General features: G+C 41.1%; 1 protein-coding gene and 1 long non-coding RNA gene across 2 annotated transcripts in view; one reads left to right on the top strand and one right to left on the bottom strand.

The window, feature by feature from the left end:
- Positions 1-15,964, bottom strand: part of c1qtnf12 (C1q and TNF related 12) — a 30,178-nt gene extending 14,214 nt beyond the window's left edge. The window contains exon 1 of the mRNA XM_049581437.1: positions 14,830-15,964. Coding sequence (XP_049437394.1) covers positions 14,830-15,009 — 180 coding nt within the window. The 5' untranslated portion in view covers positions 15,010-15,964. The remainder of the gene's footprint in view (positions 1-14,829) is intronic.
- A 2,570-nt stretch (positions 15,965-18,534) lies between these two features.
- LOC125891888 (uncharacterized) lies at positions 18,535-19,281 on the top strand. Its single transcript, XR_007449663.1, has 3 exons — positions 18,535-18,720; positions 18,929-18,967; positions 19,181-19,281. It is a non-coding gene; the product is annotated as an uncharacterized LOC125891888 (long non-coding RNA).
- The last annotated feature ends 78 nt before the right edge of the window (positions 19,282-19,359 follow it).

Here is a 19,359-nt window from a genome sequence, read left to right as displayed (position 1 = left end):
AATGAGTCTGCCCCGTGTACGTGTGATGTAGATTCTGTGGATTGCAGTCCTCAATTACTGTAGTTTAAAACAACACGTCAAAATGGCCAACACTTTCTCCGTCACCAAAAGACATACTTGTATTTTCTTTTATTAATACTGCTTGTTTGAGTAATGTAATGATGGAAAATTTAATAAACGAGATAACACATGTATATACAGTATGTGTACCAGGGCGAGTGATGATTTAAGATTGTTAGTCTGTTTCCTAATCGTGTGTACGCTCGATCTGCTTATCTGAAATTTATAATAAATTACTGTATAGGAGACTGGGATCTGTTAGGAGATAAGAAACGCTCCAAGAAGCGTTTTTATGCACAGTGTTACAACTGATGTGTTTTCATTTTGGTAAAAATGTGAAGCTGAACGAATTCCAGCTTGAATCTTACTCTAACCCTTCCCCAAATGTCAAGTGCCTTCAGTTGAGATAGAAGAGGAGATAAAGACGAGCCATAGAGGTGAGCTGCCTGAAATGGAATTTGTTTAGGGTTGGCAGCGGGACACGGATCACTTATCTACAAAACCAACATGACCCTTTCTTCACTGTTAAAGACTTGCCTCTAGTTCCACCACAACAAAGTTACTCCTTGTTTGTCTTTTACAATATACTGGAATAAAAACTGTTTTTTTATGTTTGGGATTTGCAGCAGCCTCTCCCTGTTTCCCCCCCTCTCTCTGACTTTCTCTTCTCTCTGACAGCAGACAAAATAAACAACTTAACAGGCCCTGCGCCGGCTGCGTGTTGGATCATTCTGTGTTTTTGTTGTGATTTTGAGGTTTGGAAACAGATAAAAGCATGACTGATTTGGTCAAGACAAGAATACTTTTACGCTACTCAATACTGTTTCCATAAGACTGGGAGCCTGTTGGATAAACTGCTTTTTCCTTTGACATGTCAATTTTTCATTTTCATTAACATACTAGTTATGTAAGCTTTATAGGAATAGTGTGATACTTTGAGAAAAACTTAAACCTCAAATTACTGTTTTTTTTTTTTTTTTTGTGGTAACTTGGGGGCAGCAGAAATAAGTTGGTAAGGAGAACCTGGACTCAAACAGCTTATTTACTAGGGCTAGACATTGTTAAAATTATGATACTGGTACCAATACCAGTACTTTTAAAGTGACAATTAGATTCCCATAATGTGAACAGAGTAGGGTGTAATAAAGCCATAATTTTGATCGTTTTGGTGGCATTTTGCCACACCAAAATGTCTACTCTCTGAAATACATCGTGCTCAACTTTGCCACTCCACAGACTATATGGGTTGTAGCTGTGGCTGCTGCAGGAGTGTGAGCTCTGCACTGGGCACAGAGAGCTGCCCGCACACACACAATGACAGGGCTAACTTTAAGCATCACACACAGCTAATTTTATCCAACAGTTATTAACCGGTGTAACGACAGAGCCAAGCCATTCTGGTGCTGGTGTGAGTGTGTTCGGACCGTTCAGTGACTTGGTGTTGGATGTTAGTGGCTGCTCATGTTAGCTTGCATTACCAGGCAGTTGTTGAACTAACCATTTGCCAGAGGGAGTGGCTCTAGACACGGCAGCAACAAAAAGTTTGCTGATCCAGAAGGGAACTGGGATCCGAAGCCCGGCGCAAAAAGCATCAAATGCAGGTATTGTTTGACTTCACATATTTCAGTACTACCTTGTGGTGGGTTATTTCAGTGATACCCAGCCCTATTATTTACACATCCAGCATTTACTGAGCAACCTTATCTTGTTTCTGGCCACCTGGCGAATTAAATCTTTTAGCTTCACTTTTGGTCGCCACCAAATCCTGAAGGAAATACCTGGCTCTAGCTATTAAATGTTGTTAAAAGCTGCTTTAAACTTAATTGCTTTTGTACCAAGAGTTATGCTGAAAACACACTGCCAGCCTAGTGCAGCTCATCAATAGATGACCATACAAAGTTATTACTACTTTTACTTAAGATCCGCACCTCTTCCACCTATGCATTAGCTTAAAATCATGTGTGCTTGATTTCTCACCTGGAGAGCCCATCTCCAGAGCTATGACTTGCCAGGAACTATTTTTGGGGCAACTGTCTTCATAATGACAGAAATGTGGGTCGTGTAGCTCAGGATATTTTTTGACCTCAACAACGAGTTTCTCCTCAGCCATTCTTCGTCACACATGAAACAAGGCAACAGCAACAGAGTTCCCTTTATGCATAAGTGGTGAGGAGAGGAGTCGAACTGCTATAGGAGCAGAAAAAAAGAGCTGCTACAGGAGCTGGTATGTACAAGCAGATGGCAAGTGGGGGGAAATGCATTTCATTTCAGGGGCGACAAGGCTGGAAATAAGACATTGGCATGAAGTGCCGTGGGGCGGCACATCCAGGGACGCCGCCGTGTGTCTAGCCGCTGCTGATGCGGGGTTATACATTGAAAATAATAGGGACGTATTTTTTTATGGGTGTCGTTTGCCGTCGTTGTGTTTTGGCCTTTAATTAAGGAAATCAACACCACTCTCATATTTGTCCGTTCAATTTAAAGCTATAGCTAGAAGCTAGTTAGCTCAGCTTAGCATAAAGACTGGAAACAGGAGGAGTTAGCTCGCCTGGCTCTGCTCAAAGGAAACAAAATCTGCCAACCAGCACTTCCAAACTCACAAATTAACTTACTCTATCTTATTTTCAAAATCTGTGCATTAACTGAAGAGTAAAAATGTCAAATTGTGGGTTTTGTTTTGGACTTTGGGACTATTTCTTCAGTTGGGTGCAGTGACTTCCTGGAGTTCATGTCAACATCTAAGTCGTAATGACGACTGGGAAAGCTCGGATATATCCAGCTTTACTTAGAACATAGAAGTGACTGAAAAACAAGCCAACATAGACCAAACAAAGTCTGTTCAATGTAAACTCAATGCAGAGTAATTGTTTGTTTGTTCACACAACCAGCCCGAGCCAAGTTGTCAGGTGACGTGAAAGCAGGCACTTATCCCCAGTAAAATCAAAACATGTTGTCTTTACACTTTGGTTTTTGCACGGATTAAACAAACAAGTTATGTGTTAATAAGTGGGTGCTGGTAGACAGATGTTAGACAGAGCCAGGCTAACAGTTTCCCTGTTTTCAGTCTTCATGCTAAGATAAGCTAGCTTAGCTTCATAGTTACTGTACAGACATGAAATTTTCCAAAATATTGAACCATTCCTTTGACATACCAGTCCTGTACGCTTGAACAAATATTAACATGTTGATGACTTGAGGTTGCGGTGGCGCTGGGGTTGTACTAGTGTTACCTGCCTGTGGCAGTTTGAGTATATTTCCACTGGGATTGATTGTTAAACTGTGAATCATCACCTCAAACAGCTCAGTGCGATAGAAAAAAACACTCACCCTATTATGCGAGCCAGTGGGCGCTAATTTTTTTTTTTTTTTTTTTTTTAAAAAGTCAAAGCTTCACATTAGTTCTTGTGTTTATATCCGTGTCATAGATCATTGTCTCACTTCTTCGGAGAAAAGACGCAGTGCAGGTTGGCCCACACATGTGACTTATAATTACACATCTTAGCTATTCCGTACATAATAATAAAAAAGACAGCATATCATTGCCAGGAAATCAGCCATACTCTGAGCTTGTTATCCTCTTTAACACACGCCATTGTAATTAAACCATTAAAACCTTGCCCTCAAGGATTTTCTGTGCTCAAGGAAGAAAGGCTTTGACCAAGGTAATTATTACCTTCATTTTTGAGCTAAAAACTAACAGCAAATCACTGTATAAATAATCCAATCATCAGCTTAAGGAATGCTCAGCTCTTTCCATTAAACAGATTGTGTTTTTATTTTAAGCATGTGCACTGTCAGAGCGTAACATACACTATAAAGTGACGGCTGGGATAGCTCACACAACTTGCCAAAAGAAAATCTGATTCATTGTGTGCAGGTGAGTCTCTGTCTCGACTGAGAACATCAAAGACTCCACACATGCAGACATGAAAACCATATTGCTTGACGACACAGAAAGATCTGTCAGAAGCGTTCAATCTCTCACTCGCTGCTATTGACTGCGGCGTAAAGTAAACTACGGATTCCCTCGCATAGCTCTGTATCAGCACATACAACTCGTGAACAAAGTGGGGAGGGAGCAGATCCAGGTATCAGTCTGAGAGCTGATGAAGAACACCAGGGCTCTGGCTTTGATCACCGCTGATGTGTGAGTGCACCAAAGTGGCCTCGTCTGTCAGCAGGTGTGAGCGCACACCTTTCCAGCACGGACCGAGAGAATGCGTCAGGTATTCTGTCTGAAGGTGAGAAACTTTAAGACCTCTAGACAGTGTTTATTCTTGTTGATGGGGCTCTAAAACATGACACATTACTGAGGCTTCAAATCTTAAGAATGGGACGCATTGTGTCCAGGGTTTGGAAGACACATTCACACCCTAGTTACGCATAAATACACAACAATTGAAAGAAACTCCACCACAAGCACAAGCTCTGCATTCAACATTTTACAATAGTATTACCAGCAAAATGTACGTAAAGCTACAGTAATTTTTAAAATAAAAACAACAACTTTTTGTTACATTTATTTTAATTGTCATTATGTCCTAATCATCGTACATAGGACAGATAATCTCTAAAAAAAAAAATCATGTTCCTCTGAGTGCTCCTATAATGGCATTTGCAAGAATCCACCATGCCTGAATAAAAACAGCCAGTCAGAGCCAGGAGTCGTCATGTTGTGCAGCTCAAGCCCCCAGGAACAGCACCAGGCTTTGAAGCAAATTTTTTGTAGTGGCCAAATGTGGAATTACAATGCCATGTGATGTCATGGGGCCTAGACTTTTTCCCTTAATCAGGATTTATACTTGTGCAGTGGTGTGTCTGTGTCACTCTGGAGTTACACCTCAAAACACTAGTCAGCTGCAGGGCTTCTGTGAAGTGCTGTAAAGTTTAGTTGATTCAAAACACACACACATTAAACACACATTAAACGTGGCTTAAAAGAGACAGTTTCAAACACAAGTACATGAATCAGCTTCACTATAACTCACAGCATTCACAGACAAACACTTGTCTTTATGTGGACACATTTTACCCACAAATACAACATGCTAATGTTATTAGCACAAGCCTATGGCATTTTACATTGTCTAAATTAGCCTAGCGGCTAACAAACTTTTCGTCTTCTCATATGAAGTCAGGGACAACAGCAACATTACAGACAGGTAACATTACAAAATTCGGCTCCATTACAACTCACAAGGTTCACTGACAAAACAACTGTCTTATACTAACATGTTTTCCAAAAAAAAAAATATAACATGCTAACGTTATTAGCACAAGCCTACGGCATTTTACATTGTATAAATTAGCCTAGTGGGTAGCGGAGATTTCCTCTACCCATATGAAGCCAGGATAAATCACACACATGACTTAAAGTGCTATTTTGTGGAGGCTTTATTGTCTTCACAATTTATTGTTTCTTATCTGTGAAATTAAAATAAATAAAAGCTTTGTTTCCACTGAGGGAAATGGTTTCAGCTTACAGAAACAGACAAGAGGTCTGCAACGTTTAGTTACATTTCTGGGGAGGTGCACGTCAGGCTACGGCGTAAGCTCTACGTCGATGCCGAGCCTACGTAATAGGAACGGTGTCGATTCAACACAGAAGTAAATTCCGCCTTAGACTTAGACATGTGCTTAGACATCATGAGAGAGACATCTATTAAAACATTTTTAAGCTTCACAAACACCTACAAAATGACTAATTTCTCTGTCAAGATTTGATCCATGTCCAATAATATTTCGAAAGAGCCTCACGATTAAATCATTTTATTCCCACTCAAGTTAGCGTAGCACGGTGGCAGTTAGCCATTCTGCCACTGTAAGTCTTTGGTGCACGTGCTTTTTTAAAGATATTTTTTAGGGCATTTTTGCCTTTAATTGATAGGACAGTCAAGTGTGAAAGGGGGAGAGAGAGAGGGAGTGACATGCAGCAAAGGGCCACGGGCTGGAGTCGAACCCGGGCCGCTGCGGCAACGGCCTTGTACATGGGGCGCCTGCTCTACCACTAATCCACCAACGCCCCCTGCCCGTACTTTTTAACTACACACTGCTGATTTATGCCTTTTATTATTCTACTTCTTTTCTTATCCTGACTGTTCAATGCATTGAGCCTGTTTTTATTTTATGTTACTGTATTTTATTATTATCACTATCATTCTCAATTTCTATTTCCCTTTTTAATCGACTGTTTTTATTGTTTTAAACTGTGTCTTGTTGCTTTTAATGTCTCTGTAAAGCACTTTGAATTACCTTGTGTTGAACTGTGCTATACAATGATGCCTGGTGACATCAAGAAAAAATTGGCTTTAAAGCCTGGCGCTGTTCTTGGGGGCTTTGGCTGCACAGCTCTGATTGGTTGCTTTCATTCAGGTGTGGTGGATTCTTGCAAATGCCATTAGGAGCACTAGGAAAAGCAACTGGAATGAGTTTTCGCAGATTATCTGTCTCTTGTACTACTGTCAAAATATATATGGACAGTTTCTGCAAATATAACAAAATTGTATTTTTTATCAAAGTGTAGGTCGACACTTTACCACAGAACAGCTAGTTTGTGTCATGTAGGCTACATCTGTCTCTATTTATTTTGCGACCAGTGTAATAACTCTGTTGACACTCGCTTTGATGGCATACGTGTGACACCAACAAGTTCACAGCTTAATCAGTGCGTTGTGTCATCTTCTGATGTCATATGAGCAAACCTGGAGATTTGCAGTGAAGTATTCAGGCTTCTTTGTCCCTTTCTGACCATTCATTATTTAACTCAAATGTTATTTGTGGCGACATGTGTCATTTTACGGTGCAAAGTTTGTTATGATGACTCTTAATGTTGGCATTTTAAGAATTAACATATTTAACAGGTCAGAATACCCATCTGGGTGTCTGATCCCGGACTGTTCTGAATCCCCGCTGGATTAGCAAACTTTCTGTTGCTGCCGTCTCTGAAGTCATCCCCCTCCAACAAACTGTTAGTTCAACAACTGCCTGGTCAACATGAGCTAACACAGCAGCAGCAGCGAACATTCATAGTTAAAAGTCCCAGTGCAGACCCTTTTAGGGCCGATGTCACAATGACGTTGTTAGCTAGAGGCAAAAACACGACTCGACACTGAAAGCTGAGAGTCTGTTCTCTATCGTCTTGTTATAGCGACCCGAATAGAAATCATGGCTCAAAACTTAAATTTTATCACATACTAGCCGCCACTGCCTGTCAACAAAAACAAAGACAACAAAACTATCTGATCAAAATGCTCGGTCGGAACTAACTGTTGTATATATTATAATAAATTACATTATCATCTTGGCATTTTACTGTTATAGCCGGGAGAGGGGGGGCTAAATTTAAAGGAATAGGTCAAAATTTTTGGAAATACGTTTATTTGTTTACTAGCATAGAGATGTAAGACAAAAAGTGACACCAGCAGTCAGTTTGCTGAGCTTAGCAATAAGACCTGAACTTGCCTAGTTCTGTTCAGCAGTTACAAAGTCCTCTAAGTGGTTCCTAGGCAAGAAACAGTCCATCACATAGCCCCTCATAAAATAAGACGTGTTAACTACTGAGCTTTAGAGGTGTTGGCAGCTTGATTTTGTTACTGCTGGATAATGCCAGGCTAGCTGTTCCCCTCTGTTTCCAGTATATATGCTAAGCTAACATGCAAATGTCAGAGTGGTATCTTTATTCTCATTAAACTCTCTGCCTTTAAGCAAATATGTATATTTACTCAAATGCCAAACTATTCCTTTAACTTCTCTCTATTAGATAGTTTAGTCCAGAGGCTTCCAACCTGCAGGTCAGGCCCCTCCAAAGGGTCACAAGATGAATCTGAGGGGTCATGAGATGATTAATGAGGTAGGAGAAAAGAAAAAACAAAGTTCTAAAACAGAAAGTTGTATACATTCTTTTTGACTTGTCTGTAATATTTGCTTTGTTGTGAAATATTGTATAACTTTATCTCTTTGGTCCAGTTCTCACTGACCGTGAAGAGCTCATAGAAACGTGACAAGTGGCCCCAACTAGTTGCTACTTTTTTAAAAAGGGCCACAAGCCAGAAAGTTTGGGAGCCACTGGTTTAATCTTCAACAATGCATTGTACTTTTATCTTTGAAGTGAAATAAAAAGTAACTAGCTACTACAACTAGAAAGCAGCTGTAACTGACAAATAAACATAGTTGAGTAAGAAGTACTTTGTTGCTTCTGAACTGTAGATGAGTTGAAGTATAAGGTGGCAGAGCATGTAAACACTCAAATACCTTAAAAGATTGTGCTTAAGTACAGTATACTGAGTTACCCTCCTCAACATATAGTGCCTAGTTCTTGTAGTACACAATAAAAGTGCACAGTTTGTTTTATGAACCTCCGGCACAGTGGGTTTGGAGGTTTTTTGGATCAATTAGTGAATCAGTTGTTGATCATTCGCAGAGACCTTATGAGATTTTATTACCCCCCCAAAAAAAGAATAATTTAGGACTGCATGGATGATTCTTTTTACGTGCTCTGCTTTAAGTGTGTTTGTCATGTAGTTTGAGGAAAATTAGGTTGAATTTATTTGAGGCAATAAAATGGAAAATATTTCCCTGGGGCAGCATGCCACCAAAAACACAAACACAACTGTTAAAACATGTCTCTGGAGCCGCAACCAGATACTGAAACTCTACTCCATCGCAGGCAGCTCCTGAATACCTCCATGTGTACAGCTGAACTTATCTTATTTTCTTTTGTGTGTTATCTGTTTTTCTACCTGCTTGCACACACTGGACGACATGAAACTTTTTGCCACTGATAAAAAATGTTGCACAGGCAGGTTTAAAGGTGGGACAGGATGATGGAGAGGCTGCTTTAATCCCTTGTTTTTACATCCCCGTACTGCTCCCTGTGCAGTCATCCATGCATGGGTGGACGGGCCTAACGCTGGGCCGATCCCACCCCGGCAGCGCAGGGATCCCCGGGCTGTGTGGGACGAGGGGATCCTAACCTGTGTGCATCCCAGCCGTCATGCACCCACCCCCGTGTTCCCCACTGCTGCACTTCACAGAAACAGATTGCCTTGAGGATTTATCGCCGAGAAGCTAAATACAGTTAGGCATGCAATGTTGACTCTGTTCTCTTCGCACTGTGTTATTACTCAATTGGCAAGCACTGTGAGCAAAACATAATTACTCTATCACACCATGAGGATGCTGTTATTAGTTCAACAAATGCTGAAGAAACACTTTTTGGAAGTGTAAATGTAATATAGTTTTCATATAATCATATAGCTGAACATGCTACTTATAATATGGGCTGATTTAAACATCACTGTTGTCCCAACAAAAGGTGTGTATACATTTATTATGTGTGAGAGAAAGTGAATAAATTTGTGTTTATGCTTAAGAGATCACCCCAAGACAATCTTGGCTTGGTCTTGATATAAAAAAGCAATATAAGCTGAAGGAGACTTTGAACGCTGTGTGACATCTGTTTTGTGTACGAATTATAGCTTTGAAATTGGAGTGAGTGCTCATTTTCCCTGTGGGAGGTAAAATGAGCCGATGAAAAGCACCAGCGATCCAGATCCATCTCAGGTGCACAGCTCTGCCCTGTGGCCCGACTGTGGGCAGAACATTTCAGGTAAGGAGTCATTAGATCCCCCTCCTTTTATACGATTCATTTGTGGCTCTGCGTTATGTTACAGTACATAAATACACACACTGTAATGATTCATTTCTTCTTTTCCCAATTTTATTATGCAACCAATTTGCCCTCTGTCGTGTTGGATTACAACTGTGGAGTAGCTGGAGAAATATGATAAGTGGTGACACTAACAGGAGTGCAGGTTAACTGAAACTGCAGAACTGTTAGGTGCTTTATAACATACATTTTATTGTTTTTTGGTTTCTATTATGAAAAGGATAAGTCAGCGTTTTGGAAAATATGCCCTCTCGCTTTCTTGCCAAGAGTTAGATGGGGAAATTGACACCACACGTCTATACCATAAATACGAAGCTACAGCCAGGACACAGTTAGCTTAGCTTAGCTTAGCTTAGTGTAAAAACTGGAAACAGGGGGTAACAGCTAGCTGGCAAAAACTGTATTTTTCAACCTGGACTCTATTTTCCCATGTTTCTGAGTCAGAAGCCCCTTTTACACTGCCTCCCCAGGATGGGAATTTCACACCGTTATTCCACCTTGCCGTTCTGTATACAAGGTACAATTGCGAAATGAGGGGACAGAGTTGTCTCGTCTTTTAAGCCGGTATCAGAGGTAGTAACAGCACCAATACGTCTGTGTGAAAGGGACAGGAAGCAGGACGGGATCATAGGGGGCACAAGTGTGACATTTTCACAATGTGTCATGTGTGCAACTCACTGCGGTAGATTTAAAAAGTAGCTAATAGCAGTTAGCGGCTAACTCAAAGAAGAAGAACAGTGGCTGAAAATGTCTGCAAACTGGGAAAACAGTGAGGTCCATTAACTTCTTAACTTCTGAGTAGAAAATGAGATCAGGTCTTGATGTCAATATGATGCTGCTGTTGTTTGGTTCGTGTAAAAATGGAAAGCCTGGTTAAAGACGGCACATCAAGCGGCACTTCGTAGCGGCCCTAACGCGTGATCGCTGTTTAAAAATGGCTTCAACAGTAATGTGAACAACAGTTTTTGAAACTGGCCCAGCACTGACTGAGGGCTGCAGACAGCTGCAGTGAAACAGGCTACAACGTAATGTACGTCCACAGAAAGTGCTTGTTTTTGCTACTGATAGGCTCATTTTAAGTATCTGACAACATTGTGTAAAGGATCCCTAGAGGTTGACCTGAGATCCTTTTTGTTTCACCAGAAACAGCCCAGAAATCGCCATCGCCAAACCCACCAGACTCCATTTAAATGAGCAGTAATTGTATCATCGTAAATCACACTTAATTCAAAGTTGACAGGAACACAATAAAGCTCATACAAAGAGTCTTAGTTCATCGTTCCACTGTTCCAACAATCATTAACTCTGATTTGGTTGAAATAAATCCTTAATTCACCCAGTTAGATGTGAAAATATGCTGGCTCTTAACTCACTAAAATGACTGTTCATTTATCTTGTGGGTTTGGCGATGGCGATTTCGGGGCTGTTTCTGGTTAAACTGAAAGAATCTTACTCTTTAACAAAAAGGTCGACCTGTAGGGCTCCTTTGCATAATGTTGTCAGACACCTACAATAACAATCTGAGCCTGTCAGTGACAAAAACAAGCACTTTTAGTGGACGTAAATTGACGGCTACAGTGGCTACGTTGAAGCCTGTTTCACCGCTGCCAACCTTCTCACTCAATACTGGACCAGTTTCAAAAACTGTTGTTCCCATTAGTCATTTACGCACAGAAACATGGGGAAATACGGTCCAGGTTAAAAAAAATACCTGAGTTACCCTTTGACACGTTATATCTTATTTGTTAAAGCCGAACAAATTCAGCACACAACCCCTTGGGATTTTGTTACCTTCAGACAGAGCCAGCTAGCTGCTTCCACCTGTTTCCAGTCTTTATGCTAAGCTAAGCTAACTGTCTCCTGGCTGTAGCTTCATATTTACAAAACAGATGAGACCCTGGTGTCAATTTTCTCATCTAACTCTTGCCAAGGAAGTGAGTAATATCCGGAAATGTCAACCTTCTTCATTAACAGTAAATACCATTGTTTTTTTGGCATCTGTTTCACTGATGCACAGTAAATTTTTAACACTCTCTAATGTGGTATTAATGTGATTTTCTTAATACAACTGCACATCAAATGCATCTCCAGACAAATCTGAAATATCATCCTCCATTGTTAACAAAATAAAATGGCCATCTAATGTAGTCTAATCGTTTTATCTTGAAGCCATAGCTGACCAATGTTCTGTTAAGTGTGTAATTCTGAAATCATGGTTTTGGGAATATGACCAGCACATGATAAGAATCAGGCAAGATTAAGGGATTTCTATCAATCTGGCATCAATCTGAAGCTATTACAAATGAAACTAAATCCAAATAAAACAGCCGCTCAGTGTCTGTGCGGTGAAAGCACAACACTGCACGGTTTATTTTACTTGCAGATTTCAGATGTAATGACAAAAGAGTTTATTACATGTTTATCTTTTGCTCACTCTCAGATGACTTCATTAGGTAATTTCAAAGTTAAATAACCTTTTTAGTGGTCTGACATGTTGAAAGCAGAGTTCACTATCATGCAGCACAGACTGTAGGTAGTTCACACCATCAGTGGTGTACGAGAGGTGTGTGCTCTCACAGTGGCGCTGTTTCCTGTGGGACTCACTCTTGTCTCTTGTGCGTATGTTGGTCCAAAAGGTCCCACACACTGCTGCATTAATCATCACTGGGGATGAGAGAGAGGAAACAAAAACCCTCGCCTCAGGCTAAACCCAGCCATTACTCAACACGCCAGGCGTGATGTTTGACTTGACTCCCTCAATTACAGCCATCACAGATCCCTCACCTCGCTCAACAGTGACAGATTCCTCTCATCTTTAGAGAGCGGGGCAATAAGGCTTAAATATGTGCAGCTTTTGCCCTAAAAATTGCACAACATGATGGTTCACAGAGATCACAGTTGTTTGAAATGTACTTCACTTATCATCTCATTAAAAAAATTCCACTCACAGCACAACTCCACACCTCACTATTGTGATCACTTTCAAATGGAAAATCTCCCGAGGAATGCAGTGTACGACTGCACGCTGCCAGCAGCCCACACACGGGATTGGTCAGATAGAAAGCGAATGCCATCATAAGAACTGTTTCCACTGTTTCCACTGGGCACAAGGGAAAAACATGTAAATGTGGAGTGTAAATGTTTGGCTTGTTTGAGAACACAAATTTCTTGCCAAGGCAGCTCCAATGGACGTGTTGTTTTCTCTGGGACCTAACAGATGTGTAATAGGATAAACTTACAAACTACCCAAGAAAAGCAAGTTTACCGCTCTTCACTGTGTGTGGCACGCTTTTTTTTTCTTTCCTTGAACAGAAACCCGTATAGGGTGGCACCAACAAATGCGACCTTGAATACAACCACTTCTACAGATGTCAAGCTTAAAGCTCAGGTTCTCATCAGAGGTGACAATGTTTGGCAAAGACACTATCTGGCATAACACTGCGTCTTAAGAGTGATTATGTCATTACCCTCTGATTGTGGGAGATGAGATGAAAAGAATGTTAGAGAGGGAGGCACAGGGGGCTAATCCTCACCGAGGTGTTCTCTTTCAGGACCCTTTCTATGGGGCTTTGTGAGGGGCTTACACGGCATGCTGCCCCAGTTTTCGGGGCCGCACCGCCCCTATCGGATGTCCCAGACACAGCGGAGTCAGACTAGGCCTGTGAATGACAGAATCAATGGGCTGGGATCTGCCCACCTAACTTTCCCAGGAGTTACATCATGGCAGCGGGCCTGTAAGGGACCTCAGGGGAAACAGTGTTTGTGAAGACACAACACCGGCTCCTGTGGGATGAGACGGAGGAGTGAAACCCCAGTGGGGTGCAATCTTCAGCAGGCTTGAGGGTTGACACAAGGTCATCCTTCATAGCCTCTGCTTTTACAGGGCAAACCAAGTCAAATAAACACCACCGGGCCACAACCACCTACAATGTGTTCTTAAAGATACAAAGGAGACCTCACTGCTTGGTTTCAAGGAGGGGAAAAAAAGGCGGTGAAGGTTACGGTTAGGATTCCAGTGACTGGCGGCTGGTAGGAGGCGAAGGCTGGTATATAGGGCAGTGAGAGTTATATGAGAATGCCAACATAATGGGTGGGCTGAAAGCAAAACAAATAGGCTGTTGGAAACCTTCGCAAATATGCAACACCAGCAATAAACCAATAAATAACAGAGTCAAGGGCCAACTGTTGCTCCTGAAGATTGAATTGTACCACTGTGATGCAGTTTAGCTGGAGAAAGACGTCTGTAGTAAAAACAACACCGGTCTTCAGTTACAGCTCACTATTTTCCTCACGTATCATTGACACAACTCTCTAGAAAACAGCAAAATGTCTTAATTTTACTCTTCATTTATTCTGTTCATACCTTAATTTCCTGCTGCAGGTACAGTGCTCATAAATACCTTATCTTATATCACTTTATCAGGGCAGCAGCTAATGATTATTTTCATTTGTTGCATTTGTGAATGGGTCGAAAAAGATGTCTTGTTTCATCCACAACCCAAAGATAGTCAGTTTACTGTCACAGAGGAGTGCAGAAACCAGAAAATATTCACATTTAATCAACTGGAATATGAGAATTTAGACTTTTTTCCTTTAAAAAATTACTGAAACTGACTAATCGGTTATCATATTCGCTGACAAATAATCAGTTAATTGTTGCAGCTCAACACTGTTGTATCTCATCATCTTATCTCCTTCTGCCTGAAACATTAAACTTCTCTTCATCCTGATTTTTTCACTTAGGCCGGAAAATTGGTGGCAGACACCCAGAGCGAGCACTAATTGATGCATTGATCAGCCTTTAGATGTTCACATTCCTTGCATACCTCCGGAAGTCATCCATTTAGTGTTTCACACATTTTGGTCCGTCTCACTGTCTGAAGCTTGACCTGGTGGGGCACACCTGTCCTGTCCCAGCTTCTACCTTTGCCACAATTTATTTTCCCCAGCATATTGCCTGTGCTGACAAGAAACCTGCACATATCTCACATATCTGCAAGTTGACTTCAAACTTCAATCTGCACTGCTCTGTTTCTGTATGCACTGTCATCATAAGGAAGCAGCTCATGAAGGAATTTTGGCATTTGATTTTATAATTTTACCTTGATGTTTCCTCCGACCTCCTCACTGTTGGAAATGGTAGCATTGTAGGTCTCTGTGTGTTGTGGGGTGGCCTCCTTTGGCCTCTTTCTCTCCTTCTTGGCATCCACCCCATCCAGAAGGACACACTGAGTCCAAAACACTGCAGCCACCACGGCCAGAGGCCCAGCCCCACACCACATCTTCACACTATTCTTCAATCAGCACCAGAATCTCTGCAGAAACAGTTTGAGTCTTCTGTGGAGGACTCAGCCGTGTGATCAGACAGGAGCTGAGGATGCCCACGAGGCTGACAAACACAAAGTCCCAACGGGGGGAAGGAGACCAGAGGAATGCAGCTTCAGGGACTCCCTGTCCAAGAGACTGTCAGACTGACTGCTGCCGCCGCTGCTCCCCTCTTGATGAGCTCTCAGCCAGCACAACGTTGCAGGGGCACTGTTAACTCTAGCCAGAAAGCTAGGAGGCTTACTCAACTATGAAATGTGTCAAGCAGAATGGTCCAAGGGAATGACAGATCGGCGCAGATCTGACAGCAAATAAACCCATTAGTGAGATTTTTCACGCTTTCTGCTCTGTTGGGGGGTGAGGTGTGGAGAGGGGGGGGGATACAGGGGGCAAAAGAAGAGGCAGAGAGGAGGGGCGTCCAAATCTGAGGGTGGGCTGTGGGGGCTAGAGATGGATGGCAATATTCTCTTTTTCCCCCCGCTCTCTCCTGCTGTTTCTCACACTGAGCAGTGGATCCAGTCTCCAGCAAAGTTGTGTGGTGGCTGGAAAAGCTGCAAGATCCAGAAAAGTTGGGCTTTCATCAGAAGGTGCAGTTCAGTGTTCAAATCAATCTGTCTGTCTGCACACCATACACCCTGCGGGGGGGATGCAGAGGGAACAAAGCCCGAGAGGAGACAGATGAGGTCCAGGTTTGATCTTTGCCCAGCCTTCTTCTCTTCTCCTCGCCGCTGTCACAAAGCTTCACAGGTAACAGGTAGCTCTTCTGCTTCTGTCTGACACAACTCAGGTGTTCCCCGCTAACTCTCCCAACAAGTCATCAAGGCCACGTGCAAGTCTCACAGCAGAGAGTGGCGGGTCCCGTTTTGCCGTTGCACTCCCTGTCCCTCTGGTCTCAGTTGCTCCTTTGCTCTGACTGAGCTTACAGGAGGGCTCACAGTGGAGTTTTATCATCACCCTTTCTCCCTCCCGCTTCTCTTTCTCCCCCTCTCCCACTCCCTCTCCCTCACACTGTTTCTCTCTGTTTCTCTCCCTTGCCTCTATTGGCAACCTTACGAGCTTATTCAGCTCTGTTTTATCTCATAGATGAAATGTTCAAGCTGAAGAGGTTCTTTGGCAGACAAGTTGTGTGTGTAGAGTTGTGTATCTGTCTGAGAGTGTCTGTCATTTTGGCTCAATATTAGTCTACTCTACCAAAGCCCTGTGTTTACATCCAAGCAAGAAATAGAAGTGTACTTTTTTTGTGACCCCGAGGCATTATCTTGTGTAATCTGCTGCCTGAAAGCCTGCCAAACAATACTGACGGTGCCATATACAAGAGTGCATACCTGTTTGATTTATTCTGCGCTGATGTTCAGCGAAATGTCTCACTTTGCTGACTGCTCTATTAGGAAAACATTTGAGGTAATACTTATATTTCAAGTACTGTAAATTGCAGGTTTCAGTAAATAATATATGACTGATGCGGATAAATTGTTGGTCTTGGTATTCCTACAATCAGCTCATTTGTCTAAAAGGAATTCAGCCCTCTCGTACTCTTATTAGAATAAATAACATGTTTGCTCATGAGTGCCAACCAGATCTTTTTTTTTTTTTTTTACTTCACAACTTTCATGGTGAGACTGCTTTTTCCTCTACTTGATATTATTACATTTAACACAGTGCCACCCAGAGGCAGCGGGCTGCAGTACAAACAACTCACCAGTACCTTTCCAGTATGGCTTCATACTGGTGTCATCCTACTTCCTGTATGTGCTGGCACGTCTGTCTGAAAACGTAGCAGGCAGCAGAGGCAGCCAGCAGGGTCAAGCTCAGCACGGGGAAACAGACCAAAACCAGAAACTGGGAAATGTTGTCTTTTGAAATAAAAGAGAAAATCAGATGGTTTGTACTGACATACAACAATTAAAATAAAAGTTTGTAAAAGAATAACACAATAAAACCATTCCATGTCTGCTTTTCTGGCTCATGCTTATTTTGTGCACCCCAGTTTGAGTGTTTTATACCATTTATTACTAAAGCTGGGTATTTCAAACATATATCCACACATTTAGCTGACTATTTTGCTACTTTGCTAATACAGCTAACTACATTTGGCCATTAGTTTTCAGTTAGTTCACCTTTTTATTCATTACTTTTAGCTGTTTCACTATGTATCCATTTCATTTAGCCACCTTTAAGAACCTTTCATTCATTATACCATTATACCAAATAAAAATAATAAATAAAACATCCACCAATATGCAAGTCAAAGCGTGCAAACAGCAACATCAGGGTATGAGAAATCCCTCAGAAAATCTGATACAGTCCTTCAAATAATTATACATGCTTTCTTCCTAATCATCAATTTTTAAAAAGCTGAAACAAAACAAGCATCATTTTAGTACAAAACCACCACCTTTCACCTTCTTTTGACACCCTTGAGAAAAAGGATGTTTTGACAAATTTACGTATTTAAAATGACTGTCAACATTTTTTTATACCATTTATCCATTACTTTTTGCTAACTATTTCAACTGTATGTCTATCACTTTGAAATATTCCAAACACAATCCATTACCTTGATCTATATTTTAAAGGAGACATATTATACCCCTTTTTCAAGAATAAAAATACACACCAGTAGGACATGTCTGTGAAGTTTCTTGGTCAAACTCCACTCTGATCCTGTATTTTAGCCTTCCTCAAAAAAACCTCTTTTCAGCCTTCATTCACAACAGGCTGTTTAGTGCCTGTAGCTTTAAAAGTGCAATGAGTTGTATGTGACGCCGCCCCTCCCTGGTGCGTCACCCACCGGAAATACTTTGTCCGTCCTACCGCCGCCATTTTGGACTGTCAGCAGACCGCAGCAGACCCGCTTGCACACAAAAACACACAGACAAACTTAAGTATATCGCTATTAAGTATGCTTACAATGCTGCTCACCTCGTGATAGCTTGGTCACAGCTGCTTTTTCACGTTTTTGAAAAGCAAAATATAGACTTAAAAAAAAAAAAAAACGAAGAAAAACGGCCTAGATGGCATCTCTACATATTACAGCCACTTATGAGAAGATTAACTTGATTACTCCTTCAAAATCACCCCATAAGCCAAATTACCAAAAAAAAAAAAAAAAAAATTAACTAGAAACACATTAATGGTGATGTCACATAGTCAGGAATAAAGATTTATTTTAATCATGGACACTAAGTTATTCCCATTACTACTGCATTCTGCTGTCCCCCACATTGTTATTTGCACATTTAATATGAAATGTTTTAATATTAATTAATATTAATGTTATTAATATTAAATGTTTTAAATACTATTATTAAATACTAAATATGTTCACTTAAATCCATTGCTCACTTTTTTTTATCCACTGCTCCATTATTATTATTTATTGCTGTTTCTTGTATCTTTTGTACTCTTCTCTGCATGCCTAGTTTTTTAAGTTTTTAAATATTAAAATCTTTAATTTGACTCTTTACCCTTGACTGCTGTAACTTTGGAATTTCTCAATTGTGGGATCAATAAAGGTGTATCTTCTCTTCTCTTATTACTAATAAAACAAATTCCATTAAACATTTTTTAACATTGTTTTCACCTATAACTTTTACAGGTGTTCCTGTGGCAATTGCAGAACAATGCCTACAGAGGAAGAAAATATGCACTGCCTTGAAACACCAAAGGTAGTGTGAACACTGGAAATTCTTACATGGAAGTTGTCATTTCTGTCATCCTCTGTAACTGGATACTGTAAGTCACTACAAAATTTACTAGGTTATAAGAAGACTCCATCAACTCCTGGAACCGCCATCATGTATGGTGAATCATCCTGGTACTCGAACTTGTGTGTTTGAATGTGTTCTCACTGCAGAATGTCTTCAACCTTTGTAGAGCCGACTACGGACCCATACGTCTGAGAGGAATAGAGCAGTGAGTTCTTTGGCATATTTACTCTAATGTAACAAAAACACTAAGTGTGAAAAGTACATTAAAATACTCCATATACTGTATCTTACAATGCTAACAATAATGTTTAGTGTATTTTACTTGAGAAACTTGAATATCAAACACTGAAACAATACAAAACAGTTTGTATATCCTTTTTATTGTGACAAACATTTATGAATAATAATCTGTCTACAGCCGTTACAGATATTTGGCATACAGGAGCTTTGTCAGCTGGTGTTGGGGATTTTTGGGCTGCAGAGTCCGAGTGGTACTGCCTGCCTGTGTGGTGCTGAGAATACGGCAAGAGTTTCCCGATGAAGAAGGACACTATGTGGGTTTCAGACCAGCCCTCCAATGAACCGCGAGACGTAGCC

This window comes from Epinephelus fuscoguttatus, linkage group LG7, assembly GCF_011397635.1.
Source record: "Epinephelus fuscoguttatus linkage group LG7, E.fuscoguttatus.final_Chr_v1".
NCBI classification, from domain to species: Eukaryota; Metazoa; Chordata; class Actinopteri; order Perciformes; family Serranidae; genus Epinephelus; species Epinephelus fuscoguttatus.
This window is presented reverse-complemented; position numbering and strand designations above follow the sequence as displayed.